General features: G+C 37.5%; 1 protein-coding gene across 3 annotated transcripts in view; it reads left to right on the forward strand.

Annotated features, from left to right (window-relative positions):
- EML4 (EMAP like 4) overlaps window positions 1-20,770 on the forward strand; it is a 273,980-nt gene that overhangs the window by 163,509 nt on the left and 89,701 nt on the right. For 2 of the 3 annotated variants that reach the window (XM_032773633.2, XM_032773631.2), the window contains exons 3-7: window positions 1,020-1,149; window positions 7,408-7,578; window positions 9,814-9,942; window positions 14,358-14,383; window positions 14,868-14,900. In XM_032773633.2, the coding sequence (XP_032629524.1) occupies window positions 1,020-1,149; window positions 7,408-7,578; window positions 9,814-9,942; window positions 14,358-14,383; window positions 14,868-14,900 (489 nt within the window). The remainder of the gene's footprint in view (window positions 1-1,019; window positions 1,150-7,407; window positions 7,579-9,813; window positions 9,943-14,357; window positions 14,384-14,867; window positions 14,901-20,770) is intronic. The other variant, XM_032773635.2, reaches the window with a different exon arrangement.

The raw sequence follows: 20,770 nt of genomic DNA on the forward strand, positions 1-20,770 counted from the left end.
GTATAGCAATAAATAGTGTGGTCTGCACCAACGTAGTGCTCCTTACCGTTACATGTGTTCAGAAGGCGTAGGAAGCCCCAACAGAAGTGTGTTGTGCACCCTCCCCTTACACAGGATTTTCCACTCTAAATGTACATTTATTTGCATATAGTATCTTAAATATTTACCTAATCGGAATGGTTTGAATACACCATCATTCAATAATGGCATGCTATCTTTCTTGTTCCTTCGTATTTATAATCACAACGCACTTTATGAAGGGATGATAATGATGAGATAACCTACCAGATGAGCTTCTGGGAAATCTGATGATTTAAGATGACTCAGCTTTTTGAACCACAGAGTGCTCCTGCACAAGGAATTTATATTCCTGTTGCAATCACGACTAAAATAATCCTGTGGCAAGTGAAGTTTAGGATGATACTGTGCCAGAGCATTGGATTATAATTTACCACTTGACTGTAACACCCCATTTGAGTTACTCCACTTTACAATTTAAAATGTCACTTTTATGTTTCCATTTTTGAATTCTACAAAAGAATTCCCCTGTGTACAAACATCCTTAGTTTTGGCCGTTAAAGTGCTGTTTCATTAGCCTGATGTGTATGTGAACATATTTTTGGTTAATAGTATCATGTCAGATAAATTTTATTCCTAGCTTAAACAAATTGTTCTACTATCAAAACACAGTATTTCTTTGCAAAAACTTCATGTTTATTGGTTTAGTGTGAATAGTTGACAATAACTCTTTATCTGTCTATCCATCCACCTACCCACCCACATGAGGGTGTTCATACCATACACACCACATATGAATTGTTCTTGTTTCTATGGTCTTCTCTTAAAGTTTTAAATTATTTCAGAGAGCAATTTTTGGATTAATACACAAATCCTTTGTCTTGAATGCCAGCAACAATGCTGTATGAAAGCCAGCCCCACCAGTTATTGTTCTTAATTTGAATGTCACATGGATGCTTTGAAAGCTCCTATAAAATCTCTTTTCCTTAAATTCCTTGTAGGTCAACCAGGCCTCCGAGAAGCTATCTCTATGTCCTGTATAACCAATGGAAGTGCAGGAAGTAGAAAAACAAGCCATAGTTCCTCCGTATCAGTTGCTAGAAAAGAGACCCTCTCATCTGCTGCTAAAAGGTACTTGCTTCTTAAAAAGTTAAATTATACAAAATCTCAATAAGGAAGCCCCTTTTGGGGTTAATTTTTGAAGTTTTCTGAAATATACCAATTGATGAATAGGATTTAGACTCATAGCATACCATTAGAATTCATTACAGCTGGATATATCGAAAGGGGATCACAAATGGAGATCACTTTGGTTTACAGTGTACAACACATGAAATTAAACGTTTACTAAAAGAGAAGAAAACATATTTCTAATAGGGATTTTTGTTCCAAAATTTAACAGACAGACATTCATGCTTGGATAGCCATTCATACTTTTTAGCATGCATCTGAATTTTTTTTATTCTTGAAAGGAAATAAACAACAAATCTGACAACATGGTCTTGAAATAAAATATCAGATGATACCAAAATAAAAATTATGAAACAAGTTAGGTGAATTTAGAACCATGTGTTAATCGGTTCTTTATAACTTTATATAGCACATTTCAAACTTAAGAGAGTTCTTATTGCAGGATTTTACAAAACAAATTTGTAAAAATAACATAGCTTGAATTTGTATACTTAGTATCTAATATATATTTGATTTTTTCATACAGTGGTTTCAGGAACAAGCAAAGTGTTCTCTTATTTATTGTTTTCTTCGGGGACTTTTAACCATTCATTTTTCAGCATCTCAGAGGAATGGTTTGTTTCTGCTCCTGTTTGTTGGAGAGAATGAAAGAAAAAGCTGCCACAGATACAGCTATGGAACACTGCACATGTAAATGTTTTACCATCTGTTAAATTATATGTGAAAAGTTCTCGGTCTCTGTGGAGTACTGTGCTGACTTCAGTGGATGAGTTATGGTTAAGTGTGGATTTAAATACTGTGCTACACAATTAGAAGGGATGCAGTATATTTGAGGAATTAACAATATTGTATGTAAATCTAGGCCTCTTACCTTTTCTTCTGCCTTTAATTAGTAAAACAGTTAAACAGAAAAAGTGAAGCAGAAAATGTTTAAGGCTTTTTTGAGTACAGAAAGCAGAATTAATTTGCTCTTTCCTGTTCTCAGTTAGGTAGTGTCTTAGTTTTTAAATGTGTGACTTCCCCTATCCTACAATGAATTGGATGCTGAGTGATGTACATCTCTACCTATTGGAAAGCCTGGAACTGTAGAAGAAGCAGTCACTTTGGAAGGTATATATGAGCTAGCACTTCCCCATTAATCTTGTCCTGGAAGTATGGAGCCCGTGTGGCTGCCGACTCTTTCATACTTCCTTCCCAGCTTTTCCCTCCCACATCCTGCTCAAAGCAAAAAAAGGGAGACAAAGGAAGAGACTAGCTATGTCAACATAGCTTTTAGTGGAGCCAGACCTAAGGGAAGAAGACGGATGGATAGGTGGCCAGAAAGAAGAAGGGAAAAGAGATTTTGAGAAGAATCTGAGAGAATGTCAGACTCAAGACCTTAATGGGGGAAAGAATCACTCCTGCATCTCCTCCTTCCATATCACCAGGAGCTCTGTGAAATCACCTAGGAGAATCTTGAACATGTACCACTTCACCAAGACTACAGATAATCTGGATGAAGGTTCCATGGGCTCTGTGACAGAGAGGTCACCAGGTTGCTGTAGGAGCATACATTTGTTATTGGTTGGGGAGAAAACCCATCTATAGACTTCCAGGATATATGTGGGTATGATCCTAGAATCATACTGGGAAGGCTTCCATGTATCCAGACAGACTGTCTGTCTTCTCTGCAGTTTTACTTCCAAGAATGCTATTAGTTTCATCCTGTCTTCGCATCAGAAATTTCTTAGACTACTTGCCTGCCTGTATAGACCAGGCTTCCTGGAGTATAACTCAATTAGTAGTTCTTTTGATGGTATAAAGGAATCTCTGTTTTCTGGATGATTCGCTCCTTGTTTCATCACTGGTACAGAAATATTCTTCTGAGTCTAAGGTTTACTCACCCTAACAGCTCAGGTTTGTATAATTGCAACACTCACTTGTGGAGTTAGAGAATGCTATTCAGGCCCCTTTGCCTTCAGTGCAAATTTTCCCCTTAAAGTGCTCATGCAACGTCAACTTGTTAAACTGAGGGCAAGTGAAACCAAATCTTATATTTGCAAACTGTTACTTAGTGGCCTTCTGGTTCTGTTATAGTTCAACAGCTGTACAGCAGTGTCTTACATCATCCCACAGGTGAGATGCTAAAAATTGAGCCGTAATTTCAGAAGCACTGGCTGGGATTTTTTAAAGGCACCAAGGGATTTAGGAACCTGGTTCATCTGAAAACCTGAGCCTGGATAGTCTCAGTGTCATATATAATTCTGGCTTCTGTTAGGGCAGTCTATTTACAGGGCAAAGATTGGCTCAGCTGAGGGGGATTGATCCCACGGGAATGGCTCCTGAATCCGGAGACTTTCCATTCTGTATGTCAGTATCTGGGTCATCTCTTAGGATTAGCATGCCACCAGGAATTCTGCAAAATCACCTAGATTGTTCTGTTTCTCTATCCCTTTGCTATAGCGAGAGAGTATTTTTGATGAATGGAAGAGGAGAGCTGGGTTACGCTTTCCTGTTCCTTTTCCCAATTCCTTAAATTGTCTGCAAAATCTGACAGGTCAGAGCAAAGGTGATTTTATTTAACCCCTCTTAGCCATCTGTGCTTGGTTTTCAGGTCGCAGGAATGTTTCTGAAGGACTATAGATATCCTTCGTTAAGGACCATTTCCTTTTGAACATTTTGGGGAGATTCAGCCTTCTGGTTTGACTGAAGGCCACGAGTTACTCATGGAAAGAGCTGGTAGATTCTCAATAGCAGGTTGGAGGTCACCAGCATCTAAAATGTGTTCACATTTTGGTGTTTCATAAGGACTGCTCTGCAGATGACTAGATGGCTGGCTGTTCACTCATCAGCCATTGTGGTTTATTTTGGACAGTTTATAAAAGAGTCTGTGGATTAATGTGGCTCAGTTTTATTTGGACTTCAGTTAAGTTTAATCTTAAAATGTCAGACATCAGGTAAGATCATATCCTCACTCCAGTCTCTGGTTTGTTGTAGTTTGGGAGAAGAAGAAGAGAAAATTCACAAGTTGGAATTATTTTCCAGTAATTAACTTTGTCACAGTTCTCTCTTCCGTCCTCCTTTCACTCTCCTCCTCATGTACTTCATAACACAACTGTATGTATTTTGTTGGTTTCTTGACTAGAGAGCTAGGGGAAATGCTTGTTTGTGTGTGTCTTCCTGAGTCACACACACACTCTCAATCTCTCTCTCTCTCTCTCTCTCTCTTTTTAACTCCTTGCTTCATGGTAGACGGACTCACTCAGTCCAGTCTTTGCTTCATTGTAGGAAAGGGGAAGAAGAGGTTATGACAAGCATCATTATTAATAAGTAAATTGACTATACAGGATTGTGAGCACAAAGTACAGCTTTCATAATTGTAATAAGAGCCTGTTATTTTCTTTAGTGATAAGACATTGCTAGGGCTTGTTTTTCTGTACTCCATTATCTTGTCAGAGACTTTGGAAAAAGGTGAAAGTTGTTCAAAGTGCTCTTGTTTCCAGTAATGCAAGCTTAAACCTAGTGCAAACAAAAAATGGCTTTCAGAGTTCCAGTTGAACAGGGACTTGAGACCACAAGTTTATCTACCAACCCACCAAAAGTCATTATGCTCTTATCTCTGGAGCCAATCACAAGCGTATCTTCACTGAAGGTGAAAAAATACTGTTGTGTGTTCCATAACTGCCTTCAAAACAAGCATATTTCTATTCTAATTTCTCTTCTAGTGATTTCCTTTAAAACAAAATATGCCTTGACAAGTTAAATTGAAGGAAACTCTCTCTCTCAAAAAAAAGTTGGGTCTGTGCCAGTTCTAGCTGCTTTATGATGTATGACATATCCCCGACTGATTCTTTATAAATATGTATTTTTTTATATCAAAACCATCAGGAATATCCTGTCTTTTATTCCCTGCTTTTTATTGCAGTTTTCCCCGAAAGGATTCAGAGAAGTGGGTTGGAAACTTTGAGCCCTTAATTAGTGGCTGTTGAATCTTGAACAAAGACAGCTTTTTCTCACACCTGCACTTAGTGATTTTGTGTTAAATAGCAACTAACAGAAACAAATGAAAACCAGTGTTTTAGATAGTCTGAATAAAAATCATCTCTACTTTCACTTAGAATCAGATTTCGTTTCCATGATTTGTACTGGTTTTCCATTCCATCTGGATTCTGTTTCCAGAGTGTCTTTTTGGGGGAAAGGTAGATAGATGAGTCCAGAATTTCTAATTTAGTAAAGGGAACAGGAAAAAAACCACCTTCCTCTTCTTTTTTCTTTTTCATTTGGCGATAGGGGAAAAAACAACATTTCATCTCTTCTTTGTACCTATTTTGCTTCTCTAGGATGTATAATCTTTATATTTTTAATTTGTAGATTACTTTTAACTTGAGAGAGGGAATACCAGACAAAATTAGAGGTGGGAAATGGTAAACTTTCTTCTTTCTGCTTATTTTGTTTTATGGCATGTGAAAAATGTAGTCACACTTCAAATTCCTGTAACATTTAAAAGTCCACCTTCAGTATAATTAAAGGAAGAAAACATCTATATGCTGCAGAATACTACTTCCTTGAGAAGCTTGTCTTGCCATTGTGTGTTTGCTTCAGCATGTCACAGGTACCGTACAGCAATGTACTTGAAATAAGTCACATGGCAAGAGTAAATTCTCAGTTAAGTGGGGATTGCATAACTGGTCTGTTAATGCTGATCCTCTCTGTATTCTTTGTACTTTAAAGAATGTTTTATGGCAAAAATGTATTGTTGGCTGTTTCAGGACTGTATTCTTTTGCTATAGAGAGAAACCTGCAGGAGTGAAAGATCCCTCCTAGTTTAAACTCTGAGTTTAGGTGAATTCTACTCTCAAAAAAGGGAGATCTGAGATGCTGTTTAGGAGTTAGAAAACATGGCCTACAAAGTCTCTGGATTCCAGTATGGTGGTCCAGTCCCCTCTTCAATTCAGTTCATCCTCTCTCTTCGCACCAGAAGCACTTGCCCATAAGGGGACACACTCACACATTTGAGGAGAGGACAGGGGATGCAAGAGTTGATGTTCATTTGCTATGAAGGGGGAATCATACTGCCTGGAGAAGCTGTTCCCCCATTCTACGCCAGCTTTATTTCCCAAAGTGCAATAAAGTGCTGACCACTTGAAGGACTTCCCCAGGCTTGGGAAAAGGCTGAGCATTCTACAAAGGCTCTGCTTGCCCTTTCACATGGATCTGGGGCACTTCTGCTCCTTGGTGTTGCATTGCTCCCTTTCATACATCACAGCACAACGGATCATGGGGACCTGAACTAGTGAGGGACAGCTACCTTAGAGAATCACATTTTCAAATAGTAACTGTTAATTTTGTTTGTACACAGATGTGGTAACTAGCCATCAGTTTGTCACATAAACATGTATGCATGAGCACATGCAGAAAACTAGCCATGTTGAGGCTGGGTCCAAATATCAGTGACAGCAATAGGAGTCTTGCTGTTGACTTCAGTGGACTTTGGACCAGGGCCTTCATGAATAAGAACATTTTTAAATTGCCATTTAAAATTTATTTAAAGGGATCTAAAATGTTAAAACAACAAAGATTATGCTCTATTACATTGTTAAAAGTGGAGGAATTGTAAACTCATAGTTTGTTTACCCCAGATGCTGAAAAAGTGACTGTTTGACCATTTAATCTCTGTTATGGCCAAGTAGGACCAAAAAAGGTGTACCCGGTAGTTGATTTGGTACATGGCACATTTAGTTAATCCACTTCTGGAGTAACCCATGACCAGTAAATGCATTTTATTACTAACAATGGAAGGCTAGAAGGCACAAAGCATACACAACAATCTGCAGAGAGATACAGCAGAAACTAGGATAGATACAGGGCATATTTTAAATTGAAGGGAGCTGTGTTCAGTTTTAAATGGGAAGGGGTAAGTGATGAACCTAAAACAGCGATAAACCTTCTCTACTTTTCCAAGTAATATAATAATATTTCTTAGAACTTGACAGGAAGCCCTCTTCAACTGTTTGATCTTTGCTTTTAGCAAAGTACTTTACTAATAATTTAATTAACAAAACCCAACAACATCAGTATATAACCACACGTTTTCTTATGGTGATTATTCTTAAATGAATTTTGAATTTCTTCTTCCTTCTCTGATAAAATGTGTGCATTTTTTCACCTTCAATTTATTTGCTTATTCTCTATTGTTCCATCTTATACTTTATTTTACAGCGGTACAGAAAAAAAGGAAAAACCTCAAGGACAGAGAGAAAAAAAAGAGGAAACTCATTCTAATGATCAAAATCCACAAATTCGAGCATCACCTTCTCCCCAGCCCTCCTTACAGACTCTCCAAACACACAGGCAAACTCAAGAAAGCAAGAGCTCTGCTCCAGCTAAAAGGTTTTCACAGTACCAAAGTACAGAGCTAGAAAATGGTTGTAATGATACTGAGTCCACATTTAACAGCAAATTTTGAGAAACCAAGATCCAGTTTCACAACTGAGTGCAAAAATCAGTATTTTTTGTGCTGCAAAGTTGAACATAAGATGCATTACAATATTTACCATAAAATAAAGATTAAAAATGCAAATATTTCTTCCATAAATTTAAAGATGAGAAAAATAGAATTATATCCCATGTACTTTGCAGTGTCTTAGTCTCTCTTTATCATATTAGGATGTCTTAATTACAGTCTTATTAAAATAGATATGTAAAAAATGCCAAGATGTAATATATTTGAAAGTATGCTTTTAAAGGCATTATGTTAAATGTGACCAACTAAAACTGTGAACCACGTCTTATACTATTTACCACATGTCATAATAGCACTTGTCATAAACTAGTATCATTACAACCCTTGACTCGGGTGCCTTTCTTCCCAAACTGCTGTTTAATAAGACTGCAGTTTGGATCTTTTGCTTTTTTGTCATATCCCTGCTTGGTTACAGAATGGTCCATTTCATCTGACATCTAGGATTCTGATTCTACAGACATGTTTGGGGTCATATTTCTACACCAATGTTAAACAACTGTTTGACCGGGGAAGGGGGAACGGGAGGGATTTGTTTAGGACCTGATCCTGCAGCCTTCACATACAGAATTCTTGCTGATTTCAGTGAGAGTTAGGTGCAGAGAACATCTGCAGGATGGTACTCTTTGATTTTTAAAATTGAATAGTTTTCAAATAAACCTATTTTAAAATTTGTAAATGTTCACGTTCACTACTAGTTTGTTATGATCCATCGTCACCTTTATTATTTTGAAACCTTGGGAAGGTATGGAATTCTTTCTCGGACCGCTTGACATTTTAGAAGACTAAAACAAACTCAATAACAAATGAATTATACTCTCAAATTTGCACTGGTTTACAAAACTATGTTGGCTTGTGTTGCCTGAATTCACAATTCTAATAGAAAATAAAAACAACCCTTTCACTTGACTGATGCATGTTTAACACTCATAAAGGCTGTGTCTCCATGTCTTGCACAAACTCTTCTACAATCTAAAGCTGAACTTTGGTTTGTTATTCCCCTGCCTGGCATCTTACTGTAAAGAGACTTCTTGTTCCTGGGTTTAGCATACTAATTTGTTGCGGGGGGAGATGGCTTTTTAGTCTCTCTTAATATTTTAATATGTCTTGATTACTTGTTTGTCACAGTCTTTTTTCAGCTTCTTGAGATACTGTGGAAATAAGCTTGCCTTTCTAGAGTTGCAGTTTGAATGTTATTCTTGCAAAAAGCATTTTTGACTGGATGAGTTGCAAGGTTGTTGGCAGGGCATCTGCAGAATTATAATTCAGGTTATTTAATAACTGTTATAGCCAGACCACATTTAAACAAATTTCCTATGATAAAGATATTATACATGAAATTAACTTCAGTGAAACCAGTGACTACAAAACAGTTTTAAACTGCCATTAGCATAAATTTGGCTCCAGCAGGATTGCTGATGTAGTCTATCAAATATTCATGGGTCTAATTTTCCATGATATTGGGCCAAATCTTGCTTGCCTTATTCCTCTCCAGGAAGTCTCACAGAAGTGAATGGAATGTTATGCATGAACAAAGGAATCAGGATTTTGGACCATTGTTTTGGAGCTATTTGTTTCCAAACAGTCAGTGGCTTACAGGGTTTGGAACTTGCCACCTCAGAATCCTTTTTATGGAATTGTGCCCTATCTATGTGCTGACAAAACAGCTCAGCATTCAAAATGTTTTACTGTGTTCAATAGCCATAGAACAGAGTTAATAATTTGTGTTGAAAATAGAAATGTTTTCAAAATTTATTTATTTGTTTTTTGAGCTAAACTTTTCTAGCCTTATTAAATTCATTCCACTTATCATTTTAATTACTAGCAATGTCACAGAAAGGTAAAAAATCATCCATCATTACGGCCACTTTAAAAATCACAATGAATAGGTCAAACAAATGAATTTTGCAATTGCCTTCCTCAGTTGCTTTCGCTCATCTGGTTAGAACTTTTTGACTAATCTTTATTTCTATTTTCTGGATCAACTTGAAGGAAGTCCTAGCGCTGCTTTTGTCTCCTGCTGCTTGATCTGTCAGTTGCATACCAGCGCCAGCTATCGTTATCTCATTAATTTTTAATTTTAAAAGTAAATTTTTTTTTTTTAGCATAAAGCGAACTTCGACTGCTGAAAAATCACATAGCATGTGGGACAACTCAGAGGACAGTCGTAATAAACTGTTGAGGGCAGCTTCAACATCCAAACTGATATCAAAAGTGGCAAAAAATGCAGAGAAGTAAGTATTGCAGTTTGTAGCAAAATGGTATCTGCAAATCTTAAGAATAAAAACCCTCTGAAATTAAATTGTTTTAATTTTATTACAAATTTATAAACTGTCAATTTGCGTTGTTAATATTTTGTAGATGTTGTCTGCATAATCTGACTATTCACCTCTCTAATGCAAGAAATCTCCAGAGAATCTTAAAATCCCTGCAAAACGTAGATATATTATTTTAAAGCATGAATATGCTTCCACTACTACATGTTTGGATTTGACAAATTGTGCATGCATGTTAAGGCCCACTGTCATTTATGTACAGATTTCCTCACTTGGAAACGATTGGCTAGGAAGAAGTACCGCAGATGATCTGGGGGTTATGGTGGATTACAAACTAAATATGAGTCAATAGCGTAACACTGTTGCAAAAAACGCGAACATCATTCTGGGATGTATTAGCAGGGATGTTGTAAGCAAGACAGTCCAGAGGAGACCAACGTAAATGATTGAAGGTCTAGAAAACATGACCTGTAAGGGAAGATTGAAAAGCTGAGTTTGTTTAGCCTGGAGAAGAGAAGACCGAGAGGGGACATAACAGTCCTCAAGTACATAAAATGTTGTTCCAAAGAGGAGAGTGATAAATTGTTCTCCTTAGCCACTGAGGACAGGACAAGAAGTAATGGGCTTAAACTGCAGCAGTGGAGACTTAGATTAGACATTAGGAAAATATTTCTACTGTAAGGGTAGTTAAGCACTGGAATAAATTACCTAGAGAGATTGTCTAACCTGTTCTTTAAAACCTCCAATGACAGAGATTCCACAAACACCTGTCAGGGATGGTCTAGCTAATATTTAGTACTGCCTTAGCCAAGGGACTAAACTAGATAGCTTGTCTAGCTCCCTTCCAATCCTACAGTTCTATGATGCTGTAAGTTTTCTCTACTTCTTTTTTTCATTTAAAAATAAATTTTGAAATGTTAAGGTTTCAGACAAAGGTTTTATTTCATTGTAAATTCAGTTGTGCATTTTCTGGATTTATGTTTAGCTGCAGTTTTACACTTACAAGTAACTGTAAAATGGCGTTGTGAGGTTCCATGTTTCCATATCTCAGATATGATCAGTTTACAAGTAAAGATTTTTTTCTCATGGCCCATTTTGCAAACTCGACCTGAAAAGTGAAACAGGTCTTTTTTTCCTTCTTGAGCAATATCACCGGGTATAAAAGGCCAAATTATAGTCTTGATACATCTGTGCTATTCTCTTCATTTTTCATGAGTTTGCAGAAGTTTGATTGATTTAGGCCCTGATCCTGCAAACACTTATGCACATGGTTATTTTTACTACTGCAAGTAGTCCCATCAAACTCAAGCGGTAGTAAGGTTAAGCATGTATATATATGTTTGCAGAATCAGGGCCTCAAAATTTAGTAGGTTTTTTTTAAATGGTATTGATCATAGATAATAAGGCATAAAGGCTAGGTCTACACTGGGGGAGGGGGGTAGTCGACCTAAGATACGCAACTTCAGCTACGTGAATAGCGTAGCTGAAGTCGGTGGATCTTAGCTCGATTTACCTGGACGTAAGGATGATGGCGAGTCGACTGCTGCCGCTCCCCCGTCAACTCCACTTCCACCTCTCGCACGTGGTGGAGTTCCGGAGTCAACAGCAGAGCTATCGGGGATCGATTTTATCACATCTACACTAGATGTGATAAATCGATCCCCAATAGATCGATCACTACCTGCCGATCCAGCAGGTAGTGTAGACATACCCAAAGCTTAGCTGTGTTGGCTCTGCGGTTCTAACAAAGAACAAGGAGTAACATTTATTTCTGTGATATAAAGAAATACAACTCTGAATACACACAGGGAGCAGATGTCTTCAGTAAAGAGGTGCCTTTTTACATAGTAACTTCACTGTAGAGCTAATTAACTGTAAAGATGGCTTAAATAGAATTGCTTTGAATGAAGCTACAAAATGATGTGTGTAAATAAAGGTAAGAATACTGATGAAATACAGGGAGGTTATCATTAAAATAAGTTCTGAATTTGTAAATGAAATTAAAAAATCAAATTAAAATCTGCTGGCATTAATGAATGTATTAATAATGTAAAATAGGTTGTTTTCATACAGATTCTCAGGACCAGTATAAAATTTAAAATTGAAAGGGACACACAATAATGTGCTAATCTTACCTGACCGCAATACATACATTTAGTAATAGCTTTATACCTAGACTGGAGAATTCTGTAGAACACTGAAGTATTGTGCACTAATGATTATGGTTTAGACATTCTACACACAATTTTCTTTCCTTTTCTAAATGTTTTTTATTGTTGAAATCTAAAATTCCTCTGGCAATTCAGGCTGTTGCTGGATACTGGTAAAAGCTATTTAAAGACTGAAAAACTCTCTAGCTAAATCCACTGGCTTTATTTCAGCTTATCAAGTTCCTTTTTTCAGTTATTACTATCCTGTTAAAACAGCTTAACCATAGTAGACATTACGTTTAAAAACAGTTGCTCTTTTCAGGCATATTGAATTTGTGCAGTAGTTCAGACATGTAGTCGGTATAGATATTTTGTCATTTTTTATGATATGTTGCTTATCCTTTGAAATGCTGCAATTATTCCACTTCTACAGTCTTTCCCTAGAATAAGAAAAAAATATACTTTTCAGTGATCGTGGATTAAATGGGGGCCAGAAGGATTAGGAATAATAATAATTGTTGGAGAAAAACAATCATCTGAGTGCATCTTCAGGTCATTGTTTAGCCTGAAATACTTAATGAAAGCGAAGCTTCAAACGTTTTGAAAACATTTTACCATCATCTCACCTGAAGACTGTGTACTCTGTTCTGTATGAAAGTATCGTCTCTGCACTGAAATTCATTGTAAAAGCACCTTAGGTTGGGGAGTGGATGGGAAGAGAAGTGGAAAGAAAGACATGTAAATACCAACTTTTTACAAATATGCCCTTGGAAATGCGTGCCCAGCTCCTGTTGAATCAGTTGGCTTGTGTGCATGTATCGGAGGGCAGTGTTTTGCTTATTGCATTTAAGGTTATTAATTAGGGGAAGTTGCAAAGGCCCAAATGCATCAGAAGCATCCCATTTTTGGTGTGAGGAAACAGGGACCCAGCCCTAACTTGGGCCCTGGACAAAAATCCCTTATACATGCTTTGGACTTTAGATCCAGATTTTGAACTTTGTTTATTAGAAGCCGTTTTAAAGCCAGTGTCATGCTATAAATCATCCCAATAAAATAGCAGGAAGTCGTGTAACTGTCACCTTAGCTAGTTATCCACTTTTTTAAAATCAACTGGGAATCCAAGTCTGGACTCTTCCATTTAGCAACCAGAATAAGGTTGATTGAACCAGCAGTCAGTGAGAACTCTATATGTGTGTATGTTTGACTGTCTATCACTGTTATATATATTTGACCTCCATACAAATATTTGACCTCCATTTTGGTACTCAGCTGAAAGTCAGTTACAGTTTTCATGAAATAAGTGCACCCCGAACAAGCAGGAAACCTTTAGGAGGAGGTTATTCTAAGGAAATTTAAGTTTTCCTCCCATCTTCTGAAAAGCATTGAGATTTTTTTTTCATGCATGGCGCTTCCTTGAGTGTAGACTAACAAGTCAGCACTTACGAAAACGTCTTTTGTGTGTCCCTCAGCAAACCTAGTACTGTTTATCTAGAGATTCTGTGTGGGACTGTGGTAAAGTTGACTTGCAGTGAGCAAGTATCAGCATCACATTTTCTGACATTAATAGTCTCATTGATACAGGTTCTTGGATAATTATTCAAAAGAACTCGTAATCATTATGTACGAGTCATCTCATGGCTTGATTTTTCACAGGTGCTGAGAACCTTGAATGCAAGCTGAATGTGCTCGTCATCTCCAAAAATTAGGCTTTTTATGTTTTGGGGTGGGTTTTTTTGCCGTCTAAAAACAAATTTCCCATATACAAATGCTAATATGATTTTAGTATTTTTATTAGTATCATTTATTTGTACAGCAGTAGCTCCTAGGAACCCCCATTATGCTAGTCACAATACAAACATAGAAAAAAAAAGATAGTCTCTACTCCAAAGGGCTTACAATCAAAGTTTAAACAAGAGACAACAGGTGGGAGGGGGGTTACTGTATTGGTTAGGATTGGTTATCTAACATCTTATCCCACAGTTTCATCCATAGGAACATAAAAACTTTCATACTGGATCAGACCTATCCTCCAATGAACTTATCTAGTTCTTGTGAATCCAGGGTGGGTTGATTGGTTGTGGTGGGGTTTTTCTTGGTGTCTTTTTTTTTTTTTTTTGAAGGTCTGGTAAGACTTAACATAATGTGGTACTGTGTAGAAGCTGGATAGTATTAATATTATAACTAATACACATTAATTATATATTTTGTGATTTTTTTCCCCAGACATAAAGATGTCATTGTCAGCCAAGGTAAGTGAAAACATTTGTTTTTACATATTGGGGCAATTGGAGAGATCTAATTTTGCTAATTGAATATTATCCCAATGGAGACAACCAAGTTATTATGAAATATCTTTCTGAAGCGCTGATTTAGAATTTACATAAAGGTAATAGATACTCCAACGGCTAATTCAGTTGATTGTTGCTAAAAGATTTAGGGCCCGATGCAAAGCTCTTTGAAGTTAGTGAGAGGTTTTTTGTGATTTCAGGGCCCTGAGGGAGAGGAATATTTTGTATTGCTTTTATAAAACATAGAAATATAGGAAGTGGTTAATTATTTCCTAGAGAGAGAGAGAGAGAGTATATCTGTCTTTCTATATAGAGGAAATATATATCATATGCTTGCTTGTTAAAAATAAAACAGAAAATATTGGACTTGTGTAACAAAGTTTTCACGCCAGGTAGGTAGGAGTTCAGAAAGTTTTAAGTTATTTTATTTCTGTCTCATAACCAGCAAAAATGTCAACTCGGGAAAAAAACAGCCAAGGTAAGAATTAAGCTATGCCAGTTGGTTGCTTTCTAATTTAACTGCTTTTATGGATCTTTTATTTGGCCTTTCACCATCAAATGGTCAGTGCATGAATGATCCTGTAAATTTGGACTGTGCAGTTTAGTAAATACTTCATTTTTACCATTAAACTAAATTTTAAAAAAAGTGCACATTGTTTATTTCTTGGAGATTTCTTGGGAAGTTAAAAGTAAATTACGATAGAATAAAGTGTATCTGTTGAGAGAGGAATATGAACACATGAGGAATAAGGGGTCTAAAAGTCTTGCATTATTGCCTAATGTACCACAATACCAAGAAGTGCCAACTAAAAGATCTGTTTACTTCAGTTTTCTGTCTTGCCAATATTACAGCAGATGAATGCTGATTGGTTGAGAGTGGAGACTGAAGGCTTCAAATATTCTCCTATGGCAAAAAAAAAATAAAATAAAATAAAAAATCTTTTCTTGTAAAGCATATTTCTTTTGCATCAACAAATTTTGCATTCTATGACTACCTGCTGCTGCTGGCTTGTTCGGATGGAAAAAAAAAATCTTTCTGAAAATGATGGAATGTGTTGAAATCTACTGACAATAAAGAAAATCCATTCATGTGTCTCAACATCACTCTGCTTTGATAACGTAGAAACTGAAGCATGCAGCTCAAAATCTGGAGCATGTTTCCTCAGTGCATGCTATTCACAGCTATGTAGCAAGTTTCTTTTCCCTTTTAAATCCCTCTTCTTTGCTGTTGTATTAACAAATCTGCAATGTACACATTTTGTGCTGTAAGATTGTATATACTTTGGTTTCCCTTTGCACTGCCCTTAGATTTTCTATCATTTAAATGGAAAAAAACAAAATTAATTGGAAATTCTCTTACTTTTTCTCATTATTATGAGATCAAAACAAGCTTTAATCAAAGTGCCTTTTCTTAATTTTCAAATTTGCTGAAAAAAAGTGGATTACAGAAATCTTTTTAACTGACTCCAACTTATCAAAAATCTCCTATTAAAACAATATGAACAACCTTGATACAAAGGCTTCATGAAAGAGCAGCCAGGAAATGCTTCATGACAATATGAAGCACCAGCCTAGATTCAACAGTCATTGAGAATGAATGCCTCTTGTGTATACAGTGATGATGCTTTTAAAGGCAAAATATTTGCTAATGGGGTTTATTGTACAGAAGTAGTTCTAATCTGTCTGTAATTTCAGTTGTGACAAAGTTTTCCAAAAACGAATCAAATCTTTGGCGAACATAACTTACAGTGCAATGATACACTCTGCAAATATCCTTACATTTTTATTTCTTTCTTCCTTGTGTCCTCTCATGTAACCTGAGACTGGACTCGCCTTCACCCATATCGTCCTGGCAAATGACATATCCCAGAGGCTCTAAATTCTGTGAAACAAGTTGGCAGACACCATATAAGTACCTAGATAGATGGAAAATGGTTTAATTAATCTGTGTGTGGTCTGAGCTTTCACGAAATGATGAGAGCCTACCTAGATAACTTTGTGGAGTGGAGCAATATGTTGCATTGATATGGAACAGAATCAAAGGAATACCAGAGATGGATGATTCAACTGACATTGGTCTTGTCTGTAGTGGAGGGGGGAAAAGCATCTTATTAGAAAATGTGTTCACTAACATCTTTAAAATGGCAGTGTTAAACACAGTTCTGCCTTTAATGTGCCCTAGGACAACTGTAATTTTAAATGTTTTATCTGGTGTGATAAACCATAGGAGACCCCCCATTGAGGTTAACATGACCAGCCAACACATTTTAAAACACAACCTAGACAAAGACAAGTTAAGTGCCAAGTTGTGTTTCACCTCACGTTAGTTAACACATTTTCTAATTATGTTTTTTTCTCCAAGTGGATATAGCCACTGCAAACCAAACCTCCTAGTTACAATGTACTATGCAGAGCTGGTTTGTCTACACAGAGAGGTGTACATTCTTGTGTGTGCTAATTGCACATGTGGACTCTGTTGGTGTGCACTAAAAGCTCCATTAGTCTGGATAACTGCCCACATAAGTATCACTATCACAATCAGCTCCTCTGGCTGTCTGACCAGAAAGGCCAAGGATTTCACAGGCAAGCAGTGCGCTATTTTCAGAGGTAGTCCTTCCACTTCAGACTGAGACACCCTTGGCACAATGGGGTTGGGGAAGCCTGTGTTGCTTCTGTCTGTCTTATACTTGTTTTGCTGTGCCTCTACAAGGTACAGCTCTGGTGGGGGTGGGGCTAAGGCTCTGGCTCAGGTTGTTCTAAGCCACCTTTGTGCCTTCCTAATCCTGTGCTGTTCTGGGGCCTGAAGAGGTACCTGGCACAATGTATCGCTAGGGATCTGTCTAAGGGTATATCTACACTTAGGGCAATGTGTAGACTATGGACGCTGCATGCCCAGCGAGCCTGGGTGTAAATAGCAGTGTATACATTGAGGCATGGCGTAGGTGAGTAGAGTGCCATACAGGCTTGAAACCGTAGGGTGTATATTCTACACAGGTTCTCTGCATGCCCAAGCAGTGCCTCTCCACTGCCAGTTTTTAGCAGTGTAGTGTCCCGCTGCATCCCACCGCCTCCCTGCTGTCAGAGCCTTTCATTGCGGTATGGAGCTACACCTGCAGTGCCTTTACTCTACATGCCACCGTAAGTGTAAATATAGCCTATGTGACAGCAACCTCTGTGGTCTACCCTATGGCCTGCAGTGCTCCCTGGAATGTCCCCAGCACTCCATGCTATCACCCCACCCCAACACACCCTTCCTGCCCCCTGTGTGCCCTCTCTGCTAGGGTTCATGAGGGGATCCTGTTGGGTTTTCAGAGCCTATGCCACTCTGGCTTTTACACCCAGTGTAAAGGAGACAGCACAGAGGTGTGTCTCCATGACTGGCAATCCAACACCTTTAGGAACAGTAAAAATTCACAATAAAAAATCTGTGCAAATTTAAGTAGTTTCTTTCTATTATATATTGGAACCCAGCTCTTAACCTCCAAAAGAACAAAACATTATTACATTTTGTTTATGTCCCCCCCATTCCCCTTTGATTTTTAGAAACATTAGAATCTGGTGTGTCATTTTTTTCTCCCATGAATTTTGTGGAGAGTTTGAGCTTAATAGCTTTTAACTTAAGCCAAGAGTTTTAAACAGTCTGAGTAAAAATCTCTTTCCTGTCACTGACCAAGGTTCCTGAAGCTTGTCAATTCTTATGCTAGTTTTCTAGGTATCTATAGAATCTCCAGGAAATAAAAATGAGGGGAGATGAGGCTCGATATTTTAATATTAAAAAAGCAGTGGGGAAAAAACCCTCAAACATCAAACCACATCCCCCACTAAATAAATAAAAATCAGGTGTGTCCGTTTATACTTATAAGTAAGTAAAAAACATGCAGGCACACTCACCTCTTCCTCCCAACACACGCTGTACACCCCACAGGTCAGCGTTAAATAATCCTACAGTGTGCTAAGCACTCTGGCCCTGGTCCAGCTAAGCATATAGGTACCTGTCTCACTTTAGCTCACTTGGAGTACTCCCAGGCTTAAAGAAGGCACAAACTGTAATTTGGACTGAGATGAATTAATAAACCTTAGCAGCCTTAAAGGGAGGAAGCAGTGCCAATTAAGAGCCCAATCCCCCTACCATTAAAGTCAGTGAGTTTTTCCGTTGGCCTTTAGTGGGGTTTGGATCAGGCCCTAAGAAAAGAAATCAAATACACACTGAGATACTGGTGATGCTTTCATGGGAAACCTGGATGAAAGATGACAACCTGGTGGTGCTTTGCACATCCTGGAATTATTCTAGTATATATTTTTTACTCAATCTTTTATGATGGTCCATTTGAATCCTGTCATTATTATGAAGTAAATTATTAGTGGTTCAGGATTCCATACCTGATTGTAGCAGAAAGTCACAAGGTAAGCTTCTTACACTTTTACATCTTAGCACTACATTCTATTATTTTGTGAAAACATTCTTTTCTATTGACGTTATCTCCTAATTATAAAGGTGCAAAGTTTGAGGTAATGACTGCTACAAGAAAGGAGAATTAATCTAAATGAGTCCCTGAAGGAACAGCACCTTTGACTGCAGTATGAGATTCCTAGCATGGAAAATAATGTTTCTTCTCCTTTAAAAAATGGTTAAATGTTGAAAAAAAAAGCTCAGCAAATATACCTTTTGAAAAAACATTTTACTCTTAGAATCTGTAGAATAAGTAAACTTGTCCTGAGGGGCCTAAACTGAGAGACTAATTCTGTTTCTACCTCCATACTCTCCAGAGTGTAAGCTCTGATCTCCTTCCCTATCCAGTTCATAGGCTTATCTTGCTATCCCACCCTTTCAAAAAAAATCTGATGTTTTCTAGAGCCTCTCACCACCCCTTGAATAACAGAAACACAGCCCCTCAAGTGGACAGAGATCTTCATGGTCTCTGCAAAACTTACTTTTCTCACTGCATTGCTCTCTCCTCTGTGCTGCACTGATGTTTCAGAGTTTTCTGCACTAACTTTAGTGTCTGAATGGTCTAAGTGTGTAGCATCATTCGTAGCACGGTATAACAGTTTAATTTTAACATGAGCAAGGCATAAATAATTGTATCAGGGTTCTGCATTTCTGCTGGAGCAGATGGGAAAAATAAAGCACTCTTGGCCATAGCTGCTGCATGGGCATTCTGTTGAGTAACCCTGGGTATAATATCTCAGCTGAGGTGTTCACCTGTTACAGATGGTGGCAATGCTCCCTCTATTATCACTAACCCCACCAAGATTACCTCTGTCTTCTCAGAGTTGAGTTGAAGCCAGTTAGCCCTCATCCAAGTCCTGAACTTTCCTAGACCCCAGCTGGGACAGACATGATAAAGACAAGGATGATTCAGCAATGATGATAGAATTTAGTTAATATTAGATCTTTAAATATTATTTTTGCCTGCTCCAGGAATTTTTTTCTCCTTTTGCTTCATTAATCCTTGTAAACCAAATTCATAGAACAAATTCCAGTGCTGGAAGGCATATGGTCTATTCCGTGAAATCCAACAAAAGCATGTGTGAATTATGCAGGTGCTTACCACAGCATTATTAGGCCCTTAGCTAAAGTTGTTCTATTAAGTTCTTTACCAGCAGATGTTTATAATCACCTAGCAAAAACCTGCATTTTCTTATTTCAGCAGAGACGTGATTTCAAGTACTAACCATAAAGTATTCAAATTTATACACCCAGAAGGATGGAGCATGGTGCCAAAGACTCTGTATATCTTAAAGAAGATAAAAATAACTTTTTTTCATTGGAATGCCAGGGTTATTTTTTATGACTATAAAGTCTAAAGTGATAGCAGCTCTGTGCATGACTCACTTATTCACTTTATAAAAAGTACAGTCCCTAAAGGCATTTTTGTATGGCAATAAATTAAATACCGTATGTGAAAGAATTAATGAAAAACACACAGTACATTCCTAATTTTGTTGTTTTTAGTAATTTTCAGTGCTTTGTTAATTCCTAATACTTTTCTTTCCTCTTTGTCTTTACCATCGTTTTACTGTTGTACAGACTCTGGATTCAGTCTTGGAGCTCATAAGGGCAAAACTCAATGTTAGTGTGACTCATGCCTAAGGGAGGACTATAGAATTGGCCTCTCCAGGCCCAATTCACCATTTCACCATCAGATACATAGAATCATAGAAATGTAGGGATGATTTTGTCCCTGCTCATGTTTGTGCTATTCTTTGTACTCATCCTTAACAATTTGTCTGTGTTTCCACTTTATTTTTTGTAGAATTTCTTTTTGATTTCCAGATCATTAAAGCGCTGTTGTTGCAGTCGTATTGGCCAATTACTATTCCTCTTATCTTTCCTTGGGATAATTT

This window comes from Chelonoidis abingdonii, chromosome 3 (assembly GCF_003597395.2).
Source record: "Chelonoidis abingdonii isolate Lonesome George chromosome 3, CheloAbing_2.0, whole genome shotgun sequence".
NCBI lineage: Eukaryota > Metazoa > Chordata > Testudines > Testudinidae > Chelonoidis > Chelonoidis abingdonii.